The sequence below is a fragment of the Cygnus olor genome, chromosome 2, assembly GCF_009769625.2.
Source record: "Cygnus olor isolate bCygOlo1 chromosome 2, bCygOlo1.pri.v2, whole genome shotgun sequence".
NCBI classification, from domain to species: Eukaryota; Metazoa; Chordata; class Aves; order Anseriformes; family Anatidae; genus Cygnus; species Cygnus olor.
Genome location: NC_049170.1, coordinates 68,708,218 through 68,722,349, shown reverse-complemented (window position 1 = coordinate 68,722,349; position 14,132 = coordinate 68,708,218). Strand labels below are relative to the sequence as shown.

Below are 14,132 nucleotides of genomic sequence, written 5' to 3'. Positions count from 1 at the left end.
ACTTCATATTTTTTACATCTAGTTTACTTCAGACTACTACTTAAGAACATTGAAGAATTTTTCCCCATTGTGTTGTGCCTGTTTTGGTCACAATGTTAAGAAAGATTTTAAGCACAAAACATGTAACAAAGTTGGCAGGTATTTTGTACATAGCTCTTTTAGACTGTCAACCTTCAACGGCTCAAGTCTAGCTGAAGTAGTTAGGTTAATGTTCTGTTTGCAGGCCCAGTTCAGCGCTTAGCCTCTGTTGCTGGCATCTTGCTGAAGTCTCTTGCTGGTGGTAGAACAACTGTCAGAAGCAGGGCACAGGGGTGCAAATCATTCACAGCAATCACGCTCGGGGTTCGGAGTGCCAATTCCCATGGCCCCAGAGCAAATGCAGCTTTCAGAAATTAGTCAGGTTTTCCCTTAACATTCTCTACCAAAGCTTTAAAAAGTAGTAATTCTATCTTTTCATGCGACTGTAGTTTGCCTTCCACTATTTTCTGGAATACCTGTTATTTTTAGCATACTTGCTCAGGTATTTTCCTGCTTGAGACAACTAAAGTTCTCACTTTCCATTTCTTTTTCGTATACCAACAATATTTTTGTGAGTTGTTTCTCAAAGGTCAATAATGATAGCTGTTGTAACTACATTACTACAGAAGCATGTCAGGAAAGGCTATCGTAAGAGAACATACATTGTTGTTACAAGTAATGTATTTTCCCAATTTGCTGTAAAATTTTAATAAGTAATTAGCTATATCCCTAGTTAGTCCTGAATTATCAACTCGTATTTTCTCTAATAAAAAGTACAGCAATTTTCAGAGAATGGCCAGGTTGAATACAGTAAAAACCTGCAATAGAATCACCTGTCTAACTTAGGTATTTACTGAAGGCAACTTACCGGTGATGAGTTTTTACTGATAGTCAGAAAAAATGGTTGTGCCTGTGGCTGCTGCTGTTTTGGTACTTGCTGGTTAGCTGTATTCTGAGGTAACTGAATTTGCTGGAGTGGCTGGTGGTTAACCTTTGAGAGGGGCTGTGGCTGCGTTTGGTCAGGTACATCAGGTGAAGACAGAGGTTCTGGCTTGGATACTGCTTCCAGTTTGGGTAAAGTTGGCTTTGGTTCTGTTGGCTGCACAGGCTTAATAGGAATCTGCTTCTCCAGATATTGTGGAGGAGGTCCTAACATTTGGCCAACTTGAAAGTAAGGGTACTTCAGAGCCTGGAGAAGAAGATATAACATACTAATTATATTTAATAAAATTGACTTTGGTAATTTCATCAAGAATCTAAGTGTGTTTCTGAAGCGTTAAGCAATCTCTTCAGCACCGAGGCAAGATGGATGTATAATTAAATCTTATGTATAGCTAGCTCTCAGTTCAGCATTTTAAGCGCTTCCCACCGTTTAACTTAACAAGATGGATCCACTTGGACATGTTAGAGCAGTCATGTCCTTTTAAAAATTCTTTTATTTCTAGATTTTTTGGAGTCTGTGTTTTGAGGTGCATTTTACACTCAACTCCATTCTACATTCATGCAGTAACAAATTTCAATTTTAAAAACAGGTAGTTTCCACTACAATACAAAACCCTCACTGCTTTATTGCATGCTTCCCTGCTATCTTTCATACCTTATTAACACACCAGCTCTCAACATGCTCTCGCTGCCTGTTTTGGATTGAATCATCCAAAAAGACTTTTTTGTTAGTTCTCAGCGATGTTTTGCCTCAGTGACACTTGAGAATTGCTGCCTTTGTACACATTTCTATGAATGTGCATTAAACTCTCCCTTTTGCCTGTGGATTACACAACTACTGCAGCTGCTTCCTTGACAACTCACTTGGGCAAAACCTGGTTATTTGCTTTCATAAAGTGCCATGCAAGAATTCTGAGTAAAGATGTATAGCATCAGACTACAGTTAGATCTCAGTGACTGTAACAATAGAAATGCTATATAAAGTGGACAGATATGGTTGCTCTGCTTTGCACCATTTGCTTAACCACTTCTGAATCACTTATGTTACATCCACCTATACCTTGCATTATGTTTGTTTCCCAACAAAATTCTCCACATTGCCCTTTTATACCTTCTAAATAGGATTGCATTAGGTATAAATACTCAAAAATCAGTAGAATGTACACATCTTTGAAATATGTATACTTTTTTTAAATTAACTTAAAGAAAACCTGTGACCTCTGTGACCTACTGGTATGTTCTTCTCAAGTTCTTTCTTTATCACTTCGTACAGTTTATGTCCCATCTCCTAGTGAAAAACAATCCTTAGCTCTTCCATATTGCATTCCATTTGCAGCCTTACAAAATCAAAGCTTTACTTTCAGTATCCCCCTCCATACAGACAAGTGATGAAAATCAAGTGGGGGAAGTGACTTATAATTACAATTCAGGAAGCTCAGACCTGACTTGCTGTAGGTCTCTTCTTTGGATTCCAGTTCAGCGTATCAGTCATAAGCTGTATGGCTTCATTGCTTGCATTTGGGATAAGAGTTTTTAGGCTTATAGGGACACACTGTGGGAAACGGAAATTCATAGTAGAAGCAAGGTGATATCCTTCCAGCCAGTCACTCTGTTTAAAAGGAAAGAAAAACAGTATAAATAAAAGGATGAAGACTATACACACTTGAGGTATTAGATCAAATTAATTTTTCTGCAGCTCGAGTCATGCGTGGTCTGCGTAGCTCCTTCCTATACAATGAAAAGCATGCATTTTTCATTGTAATTGCTATGACACCAGTGACTGCAGTGTCAGTCTCCAGTGGCAGTCCTCAAGCTCTCCTGTAGGTAAGGGTGGATCTGTCATTGTGCATACAACGCTTGGACATACTCTCTCGGAAGAAGAGAATGCAGCACTAACAGGAGCAGTAATGCACATCCCAACTATTACAGAAATAAGCTCTAACAGCTGATTTCTATGCATTTCTCTTTATACTAGAGGTGAAGCCCTTGCACCAGCAGACCATGGTTGTGCAGCCACAATGCAGCCTACGCAATGTACCTGCTTCCACCATTAAAACAGTCGACGATTAAATTATAGCTAGACAGTATTGCAACAGGAAAAATCATGACCACTAGATTAAAAAAAAGTTTTCTTTTTGAGTGTTTCACTTTCAAAAATTAAAACCTGAAGTCCTTAGTTGCATGAAAATTGCATTGCTGGAATACAGAATTGTAGGATTATCAAAGATCTCAAGAGATCATCAAACCCATGCCCTTGTCCCTCTCTGACAGTTTAGTCTCAAAAAACCTTCCAGTTCCTGGCAAGCAACAGCTGCTCTAGACAGTGTCTTTCGTAGTTGGATCTCCTCAAGATTAGAAAAATGGATGTTTCTCTTGCAGCAATATACGACCATTACTGAATATGCTATCATCCATGGATACCAAGAAAGAATCCTATTTTTCTGTCTAGAACAGCCTTTTTATAAATCAGGAGCTATATTTCTTGTCCTTTTTTTCCAGTCTTCCTTTGTGTAGGCTGAAGAAGCCCAAACAATTGAACTTCTGGTCTTGACTTCTAAAGTTTTTCCTCTCATCCGGACTCTGATTTTCTTCCTTGAAAGGCAAAACTTACAACTGGGCATCATATTGTAAGTGAAATGGAAAGAATAGTTCATATATCAGTGGACTGTACTCCTTTCTTTGCACATGGTACGGTATTTGTCTTTGTTGCAACAAAAAACTGTTGATGTACAATGCCCTATACATCTCCTACATCCTCTTCTGCAGGATTGTTAGCTGGATAGTTATCCCCAGATATTTATGCAGCTCTGATTGTGCTTGACCAAGTATACCACTCTAAACGTAGTTAAAGAATATTTTCTAAGCTGCATCTCTAATTTTATAAGGAATTCTGAATTCTAATCTAACAGACTTCCTAGCCTGCTACCTGCCAGCTTAATAAGGAAAACCTATTCTATCAGAAGGCACTTCGTACATTCTTTTTTTTTTTTTTTAAATTATACGCAGAACCACTCAGAGTCCTATTCAATCTATCTATCATTTTGAGTGTGAACCATTAAAAGTTACTCTCTGAGTAAGGTCTTCCAAATAGGTATTCAGGTATATACGTACATATAGATCTACAGTATATACTTGCATATATACCTACAGTATATAGATATATATATAGTATATACAAATATATATACCTATACAGTATATAGGTATAGCTGTTTGTCTAAATATGCTGCTGATAATGTTATAAGGAACAGCATCAGAAGCCATACTGATGACAACGTATGATATTATTGCTTCTCTTCTATCCACAAAGCTTGTTACACTGCTAAAACCATAAATTGGATTGATTTGACAGTTTGGTCTTAAGATACCTTGTTAGCTATTGCTTATCTTGTAGCACAGATCAACAACAAGTTTTTAGTTCTTTTACCAGTCTACAGTAATCAAAGAACTCAAATGTAATTATAAGCCAAATCTGGTTAAAATAAGTCTCAGGACTTCAAGTGACATTCTATTCCATCACAAAATTATCTGTTGATTTAAATGAACGGAGATAAACTCTTTCTTCCTCCTCTGCATCTCTCTGCTTTATTGTAGCTGGTGACATCCCACTGAAAAAGGAACAATTTACAACTCAGTAGCAAGGGCTAAATGTTGAACTGGTGAAGTACCAAGAGTGAAAATGGTACAATGGAAAAATGAAGAAAACATTTCAATTTCTCAAAAAAATGAATTTGGAATTAAAGTGCCATTGCCACCTTCAACTTATGAAAATGCATTTCAATCATGTTCTTTTCAGGTTGTCATTACATTTTCATTAGAAGAGGATATTCTTAGAGCACCATCACAACCAATACTTGAATTAGGTAACAGAATTGTATCTGTAGTAACATTACAAAAGGGTTATAAAACAGAGCGAAGTAGTTACCTGTCAGTATTAAAACAAGCAAACCAACCAACCAACAGAAGTCATTAGCACGGTATTATGGATTTAAACCAATAAAAGGACAGCAATTTGAAATTAAGACAGTTTCTGGGCATAATTCTTGTAATTCCTTATTGCAGGTTAATGGAAGAAATGAAAATATATACCTGGAAAAAAAACACAACTATTTATGAAACTTTATCTATAAAAACATACTATAAAAGTAACTCCTTGTGTTTTTCAGAATGCAGAAAAAACACTTCACCAGTAACAAAAGCATTGTTTGTTGTGATAACTCATAATATTTAAATGCTCTTCTTATGCAGTGATGTCCCTGAAGAATGCCTTAACATTGTCATAAGGAGATAAAATTCCCAAGTCTGCCCAACAGGTGACAGGGGCACAAAGCCTCTAATTACAGCTTCCTGATTCTAGAGGGCTGATTTACAGCATCTCTAACCCCTAGGGTCTTTAGAAGAGGCTACAGTTTCCTCTGAAATACTCAGCTGGCAATGCTCCCTGCTTCCCCAAGCAACCAGTCATGCTATGCTTCTGTTCAGCTACTGGTAAAGTTACAGAACCACACCAGTGACCTCAACGCTGCTCAGCTGCACATCGTGGAAACCTCCTGTGCATGCCAAGAACTTGTTTGTGCTGAAAACACTGAAAATGTTCCAGAAGCTAGTGTGTTGTTCTCTTGCGCAGCTACACTGACTATACATCAAAACTTTATTCTTACTATCTTAGACTTGTGAGATGCTTAAGAAAAATTAAGTTAGCATCTTGGATTGAAAACTCAAGTCTTAACATACTACTACATATCACACATTATTTCTGATGCACAATTGTCATAGCGAGCACTGTTTTACACCTAACAATTTGCACTTAATCCTCTAGACTCAATTTTCACTTCCACAAAACGTCATATGTAACTCTCCACCTTTGGCCTTCCACACTCTGCTCTGTCATGAACTCGCACCTGTTTCTCAGTATGTTCTCTTGGATGTTTTCCCACCACTTCAAGCTCTGTATGTTCCTAGCTACACCTACTCTATTTTTGTTTTTTTCCATTCCTCACTTCTCCACTGATAGTTCTTGTAGAGGAGAAGAGCTGTTACGCTTTATATTTTATTGGTAAAACACTGATGATTCTCCAGTTCTAGAGACTGTGTTCAGTCAGTTATTTCACAAAGATCTGCTTACTCCCATGGGCAAAGTGCTGATATACTTCTGTCATCTCTTACATTAGCTATCATAATTTGCTTCCCCAAAATATATCTCTATTATTTTGTCTTTTTTTTTTTTTTCCAGCTTACTCAACATTCTAACGGTAAACTTCTTTCCCCTCGTTTATTCCAATCGATTCTGACATCTCTTCACAGCTTCATCAGACACCTTAGTTTCAAGGCTTCCTTTCTAATCCTTGCTTGACTTTTTTTCCATGCTGCGGTGCTGGTTTTCTCACGTTCTAGTTTTGCACTTGTTTTGAGCCACTTCCTAGGAATTCATTTTCTTTTAAACATCGTTTACCTTCTCTTTCAAACTCTCCTTTTCATGAAGCATTTTAATCTGTGTTTCTGTATGTCTCTAACATCTTAATTCAATTAAATTACTAACTCATAACACTTGTAATTCAAAGGATCAAGCACATTAGTCGGTATAAAGAACAACAACAACACACCTTGATGCTTACTTGTCGGAAGTATTGGTTATGTAAGACAAGTTCTTTTACATTCATATATGCACTTCCTAAAAAATTTTTAACTGAAATAAGTATAATTGCATAAATTTGTACATGCATTACCGAAACCTCCCTTGTAGATTTTAAACTATTTAGCCCTCTCAGAAAATAATCGAAAAATGTTTCCCTCCGTTACTTCTTATTGCTAAGAATATTGTATGACAGATTTGTATTTGAGATCGTGTTTCTTTTATGCTTCAAAAACACAAAAAGCATAATTCATCTTATTCAGGATAAATTCCACAAGCTCCAAAATCTGGGCGCCAGCCTATAAGAATTAAGGTTTCAGGAAAGGAAAACAAATCAGCTGAAGCAAAACGAAATGAAGCCTTAGGAGACTGATTTATTTTTTTTTTTTTTTTTAAATTCTCTTGACATGCATGGCTTTAAATAACCGAACAAAACAATTTTATCTGGCTTTCATCATAGAGCAAAGCAGGATTATGCATAATAGTAGGATATAAAACAGATGCTAATATGCAACAAAAGACCAGCATTCTATGCCTTAATGGATGTCTAGAAAGACATACAGTTGAGAAAATCTTAACTCCATGGGAAATTTACCAAAACAATTATTGATATGTATGTTCTGGAAGTGAGGTAACATTCAACGTTTCATAATAATTTTATTTCACTTTTTTTTTTTTTTAATACTATTGCATGAGTTCTAAAAGTCTTACCTTCTTTGGAGTCCCTAATACTTGGCAAATTTTGAAGATTTCATCTACTTCACTTGTGCCTGGGAAAAGAGGTCTTAGCGTGTATAGTTCAGCCATGATGCTGCCTACTGCCCACATATCAATAGGTGAGCTATAAATAGACGATCTCAGCAAAACTTCAGGAGCACGGTACCTATGAGGATGGTAAGAAGCAATAGATAAATTAAAATGGTAAGCAGAGAAAGGTAATTCATTAAGATAATGATTAACTTCATGATATACTTACCACCTGGTAGAAACATAATCTGTATATGGTGGCTGAGATCTTAGCTCTCTAGCCAAACCAAAATCAGCTATTTTTACAAGTTCTGGACCAATACAAAGAAGGTTTTCAGGCTTCATGTCTCTATGAAAAAATCCTATACAAAAACAGACAGAAAAGAATGGTAAATAATTGTGTCATCATTTCTTAAACAGCAAGAGCCATTTCTTAAACAGCCATCCAAATTTTACTTCAGGATTATTTTGGAAATTTTTTTTTTCCCTTTTTAAATTCAAAATAAATGAATGGCAACCCCACCCCCAACACACATATTTTCCCTCCAGTGATTATTACATGAAGGATTCTTAAATTAACAAATGTAAACATTCATTAACATGCTGTAGAATATGAATTAGCTATTGCAGCAGTATCAAATAACAACCAATTTAGAATTAAATCTTTTGAAAAACAACAAGAACAAACAAACTGAACTGTTTTGTCAAATTGACCATCTGATACTTGCTTCATCTATGGAATTCTTTGAACAATTTTTCACTATTTTATTTATCATCGTGACAACAATTTGCAGGCACAGACATTTAAAATATATCCAAATTCTGCTCAGGAATGCTAATATTAGTAAGCAGGCACAAAGTTTCTTTAATGGTTAGTGGTGGCTTAAGCAGCTATATACCTGGAGAGGAGCTAAGCAGCTGAGCAAATCAGTTCTGCTGGTTAACTGGAGCTCACGATTTGTTATAAATCAATTTGATTGAAATTCACTTACTACAGTAAAGCATTCAATTTCTGCATGCAGAAACTGGCAACCACTGTAAATAATTGGCTGAAATTATTACAGTGAAATGTAAATGTTCAAATTTATCATACCTGTTATTCCCAAATATTTATGTTCAAAACAAAATATTAATACTGTAACTTAGAAGTGTCAGTTTTTATTATATTTTAATTTTCTCATTTATTACATGTAGAAAGGAGGAAGGGAAAGAGGATGCTAATAATCAGAAAACAATACGTGGCCTTGATCAGAAAGACACAAAACCAGCAACTTTTGTGTATTTTATAATACTAAATGGAGTAAATAAAAAAAAATTATTTACTCCAACCCATCAACAGGCCTTATCAGGGTACATGAAAGCTAATCACAGATCACTGGGAACATTACTGCGTAATTCACTCTGAGCTTTTTACTCTCTTTGGAAAGTTTTAGGGATACCAATGTGATGTGATGGACAAGCACTAAAGAGAGTTAAGCAAGAGAGTAAAATACTATATTTTGAAATGCAAAGGAGCTTAATGTCAGTATTTCAGAATGCAGTTTGCAGACACATTACACGTGATAATTAAAAGTTTTGAAAGTGTTGTGAAGCTTTTTGTTTTTGTTGCTAGCACACAGCACCTCATTTTTAGAATGTGCTTTTAATCGCTAGAAAAGTCTCATCTCAAAGTATTTAAATCCAAATTGTATTTGATGAGGAGACTGTTTGGATTTCTTAGTTAGCAAGTTATTTATTATTTTTTTTTTTTTTATGACTTAGGGCACCATATTAGTTATGATGCCTCAAGATGAGAGAAACTGCCATCTGTAAGGTATTATTGCTCCTTAGATAGATCTCTCCGAGGAAACAGAAACGCACAGCATAGAGGCTTCTTTAGCTTGTTTATTCATCTGGCATCTACTGTAGGAAAAAATATTAAACAGTATATGAACAATACCCAGTGCTTTCAAAAAGGAAGAATATCTGCTTATAGAAAAACAAAATGTAACTTCAGATATGGTTTAAAAAATGCACCATACTTGAAGCAGATGGGAATAATTTTATTAGAGATAATTGATAGCCTTTGCTAGACATTTTTTATTCATGCTATTACTGTGCAGTATCTTCTTTTCTTAGAAGAGCGCTATATAGTTAAACTCCAGTATCAAACCTACCGTGTTTGTGGATAAAAGCTAGCCCTTGTAATATTTGATACATCACGTTTCTGATGACTGACTCAGGGAACAACTTGTTTCTATGAAGAAAGATTAACAACTTTGCATAATTAAAAAAACAACACCGCATTTTTTGTAAGACAAAATATACACACCCTCATTTTGCACAATATGTCCTGAACAGATGAACACAGACCCGTAGATGAATCTGGCTGGCCTGTAGCATGCTTGAATAGATAGATGATGTGGCGCACACAGTATTGGAATGAACAAGAGACTGCCCTATGTAGCAATGTAGTAGGTGTGCTACCCAGTGGCACCATTAAGGGAACCCTGACCGAGGACAGTGCTTCTCAGCTGTAGGGTAACAGTGTGCTAACATTGCTAACAGCTAACTAAGGGCTTTGTGCATAAGGAGATAAAGGTGCATGAAGGAAACACATTAAACTTGGAAGAATTCAGCAAAGAAAACGGTTACTGAAATGGCAGGTCCTATTCCAAAGTTCACCTTGAAAGTGATGACAAATAGTGCTATGTACCGTTTGTCCAAGATTGCAACATCACACAATCCATACCAAGGTTTTCTCATGAACATGCATGTGTGTATGCGCAGATGACTACCCCTGCCACCTCAAGCCAAATCCATAATTAATGCAGAATTAATGATGTTTGTACAATCCTTCATACATTAAGGAAAGCTAACTAAGAAAAAAGAAAGGATTTGGAATTTCTCTCATGGCTCAATATATACTGAAGACATGCAAGTTATCTCATTAACAACTGAGCAAAGAGTTACTCCCAAAGGTATTACAATGTGCAATGCTGAGCAATGCAGAATTCTACCCTTGCACAACCAGGTGCAGCAACTTCTGTTCACATCACTGGGGCTGCAAGAGGGAATTCCAGTACATTCTTCAGGATAGCATAAAAATCATTACATAAAGCATGATAGCACACTAGTTGTTCCCTAAAAGAGACATACCTGTCCTTCATTAACTGATAGAGATTTTCCTTCATGTATTCAAACACAAAGTAAAGGTGGTCATTTTCTCGTATGACTTCTTTCAGTTTTATTACATTGGCATGATTTAGCTTCTTCAGAGACTGTAAAAGAGCCAAAACAGGGTTTCGGATAACTTGACAGTGGCTTTGATTCCTTATCTGATCTAAGCCTGTAATATGTAAAAGTTTATTGGAAGGAATTTAAAAAACAAGTCTGTCTGGAAGCCTGTATTTATCTTGTAAACTCTCTTTGTGTCTAAGAACAAGAAAACAGCATTTTAAATTAATTTCAAAACAAAAACAGCAAATATATTAGTAGCAGTTTAAAACTTCCATTTCTAGGGATATCATAACTGAGACGAAGAATAACAAAACCTAAATGTCTACGTTGAAAGACAGTTCTGAACCTCTAACAGCTTTTGCTTACAGAACTCAATAAGAAAACCCAGCATTTTTTTAAATGAAAATTTCATGAACAAGTATACTCCCTTATAGGTTTTCTTTTTGGAGATATATGCAATTTCCAGTACGTAAATTATAAATCTAGTCAAACCTAAGTTATAGATACCTAATTCCTCTGTTAGGGAGTTTTGTATTTACAAAAAATTAGATGCCTGAAACATGGGGTGACTTGAAATTTTAGTCCAGGTTTTCATGTGTCAGGCTTTATTCTATCACTTGGCTAGCCAAAACTCCCAGTGCTTTCTACAGATGCCCCAAAGAAAAGATATGAGGACCGGATATACTGGATGAACTGGAAATCCATCAATAAAATGAAAGAGCAGGCTGCTAAAACACACCCACAAACACAAATCAAATCCATCATCTTTTCTCAAAGACAAGAGACTTGGCTACAAGACATGGCCACAGCTTGAGAATGGCAGGATATTCCGCAAAGCAGAAGCAGCTCTCGGAGTGCCATCAGTTCATGGCTTTGTGGAACCTGTCACCCCCATTTAAAGAGTTCACTAAGTCTGGCCTTATGAGGACATGGTAGATGCCCTTCTCCTTCAGGAAAACCTAACCAAACATTTTTAAATGTGGTATGTCTGCCATTTTACCTTGACTTCTCTCAAATTCATGCATTCATCCCATGAATAGAACTTTCTTTTCATTCTGAAATAAGGTCAGAGAAAAAGTATCTTCAGTGAGTAGCACAGAATGCTTTTAGAGCAAACCAAGATCCAGATATGTTTTCTTCTTTTTTTCTGAATATAGCACTAGCTGTATTTTGAACCAAATTTGAAACATTTTATACTACTCTTCAGCAACATAATTAAAGTAAACTCAACTCTTACATGTACTAGAAATTAACATGTTTGATGATTAATCACTGCAAACATTTTTAACAGAGCAGATAACCAGAAACCACGATACTACAAAGGTATTTCTAAAAGCATCAGGGACACAAATTCCTGTTGTATCATTTGAATTGTGCCCTTAATAAGGAGGAAAGCAACAGTGACACAGCACATAAAGCATGGATTTTAAAACAAGAAAAATCACTTCCTCTTGCCTACTTTGCACACTCTAGGAAATGATACTGTTGAAATCTGTGAAGTATCTTACCCACCTAAAATTATAATTAGCCATCTGACTTGATCAGTCTTTTTTACAAGCCTGTTCAAAAATACTAAATAGTGAATAGAAATTGTTTCATTTTTTCCAAGCAATACCCATACATAAATACAATAGTCTCTAAACTAACCACTACATATAATTGTGTAATACATTTATTTGGAAGTCTTAGATACAAATAAGGATAATTAGGTGTTGCTCAGATTTTGGCACTGAGTTGTTAATGTCATATTGTTTATTGTGTTTTTGTAAAGTTCCAGCTCCTACAGTGAAACTATATAAAACTAAGATTTCATTTAAAATAAATGCATCTTCAACCAAAACTGTTCCCCCCCCCCAAATCCAAAACTTGATATTCACACAAAAGAATTCCAAGTCTTGAAATAGTGAAAATGAAAAACATTCCTCACAAACTTTTTTTTTTTAAACCAAAATAATAATAATAAAAAAAAATCACAAAAATAATCAAATCAGAGATTTTCCTTTGGGTATAGATTCATATTACAAACAGGCAACAGTACTAGCAGTACATGGAGAAAGCTAACACTCTCAGAAATTCTCAAAACAAACAAACAAATAAAAAAAGAATCAGCCAATTACATTCCAATTACCCTTCTGCAGCTTTTACTTCGCAGATAACTCTTTAAAGTTATCTTTTCAGAAAGATGACTCCATAAAAGGACATAAGATAAATCCATAAAAGGAGGAAAAAAATCTCAGCAAAATACAGTTTTTAGTACCTATGTCTTGGATCTTGCTTGTAATTCTGTAGGGAGCATCCCCACTCCTCTAATGCGATTTTTGTTGTTTTGTGATAATCTTTTTAAAGAAGTATATCAATGCTGATGAATATGCACAACACAACTTTGTTAGCTCCAAGGAGATACCTTATATTTATCTGACCAGACTGTTACCTGCTATTTATTGTTGTAGCAGTATCTGACACTCATGTGGTATGTAAAGAGATTTGGGGAGCGGGGAGGTATTTCACATCTACCCATTAAGACGGTTGTTACCAATTTTTACAATTCATATAAATATAAAAACTCCCTAAACAACCCCCTGCACATTGTTTGTTTTTTCCCTTGGTGTAAAAACAAAACAAAACAAAAATCTAACAACACTTTACAAGGAAGCACATACTAACTGAACAAAGGCAGCATGTAATTTCGTATGCCAATATGCCAAGTTATACAAACTGATGTGTCTCACTGGTGATACACCAGCTTAGGAGCCTGACCCACACTCAGTTAGGCATCTGAATTACATAAATAAATAGATTTTATGTTCATTTCCATAAAAAGAGATATTCTTTTTTATTGTACACAGCAGACAGCAATAAAGTGAAAACGTTCAGCTTGTGCAAGTATCTACTGAATTTAGATGTTACATACCGTTTGATAGCCACAAGTTCTCCTGACTCATTGCTCTTTCCCATCAACACACTGCCATAGGTGCCATCACCTAGTTGCTTCATGATTGTGTAACGGTTCATTTTTTTTAATTATTTTTTTGAAGACCAGGATAGCCAAAAGCTTATGAAATTCTAAATGTCTTAAAGGATGTCTCAAAGGATTTTGTGCTTTTTGGTTTTCTTAGAGAGCCTCTTCCAGGCTGCTTTAGGTTGCTGGATGTCTTCTCATAACTGTGCAGGATAGTCACTAGTCTCCTCCAAATTTTGAGATGCAGATATAAAGTTTGAGAGAGAGAAGAGCATGACCATTCTCAACTGATCTTTCAGAAAAAAAAAAAAGAGAGAGAGAGAGAGAAAATAGATAAATATGTAATTTCACAGTATTTTAGTCAAAGACACTCTACAATTTGTATCTAAGAATAATAACTCCAGACCTGTATGCGTTCCTTAAATAGAACACTTCAATATAAGTAGTTCTTTTCAATCCTTCAAGCCACAGGAGGTGCCTAGTCTAGGATTAGAGTTAGAGTAAGCAGTGGAGAGTTGAGATTACTGCCATAACCCCCTAGAACCACAGAAGCATGTTTAAGGCTGGTGTCCTCTGATGGATCTCCCTAATTTGCACGCAGAGGTAGGTTCCCAA

General features: G+C 35.8%; 1 protein-coding gene across 7 annotated transcripts in view; it reads right to left on the bottom strand.

Annotated features, from left to right (window-relative positions):
* MAK (male germ cell associated kinase) overlaps nucleotides 1–13,804 on the bottom strand; it is a 28,549-nt gene extending 14,745 nt beyond the window's left edge. For 6 of the 7 annotated variants that reach the window (XR_005817287.1, XR_005817288.1, XM_040548747.1 and 3 more), the window contains exons 1-8: nucleotides 13,470–13,804; nucleotides 11,559–11,613; nucleotides 10,478–10,599; nucleotides 9,496–9,575; nucleotides 7,569–7,701; nucleotides 7,304–7,475; nucleotides 2,402–2,569; nucleotides 887–1,207 (exon numbers count right to left, since the gene is read on the bottom strand). Coding sequence is in view for 5 of the 7 variants with exons in the window: in XM_040548747.1 (XP_040404681.1) it covers nucleotides 887–1,207; nucleotides 2,402–2,569; nucleotides 7,304–7,475; nucleotides 7,569–7,701; nucleotides 9,496–9,575; nucleotides 10,478–10,599; nucleotides 11,559–11,613; nucleotides 13,470–13,570 (1,152 nt within the window). In the remaining 2 variants the exon portion in view is untranslated. Of the gene's footprint in view, nucleotides 1–886; nucleotides 1,208–2,401; nucleotides 2,570–7,303; nucleotides 7,476–7,568; nucleotides 7,702–8,238; nucleotides 8,375–9,495; nucleotides 9,578–10,477; nucleotides 10,600–11,558; nucleotides 11,614–13,469 lie in introns of those variants that run through there. The other variant, XM_040548752.1, reaches the window with a different exon arrangement.
* Between the last annotated feature and the right edge of the window lie 328 nt (nucleotides 13,805–14,132).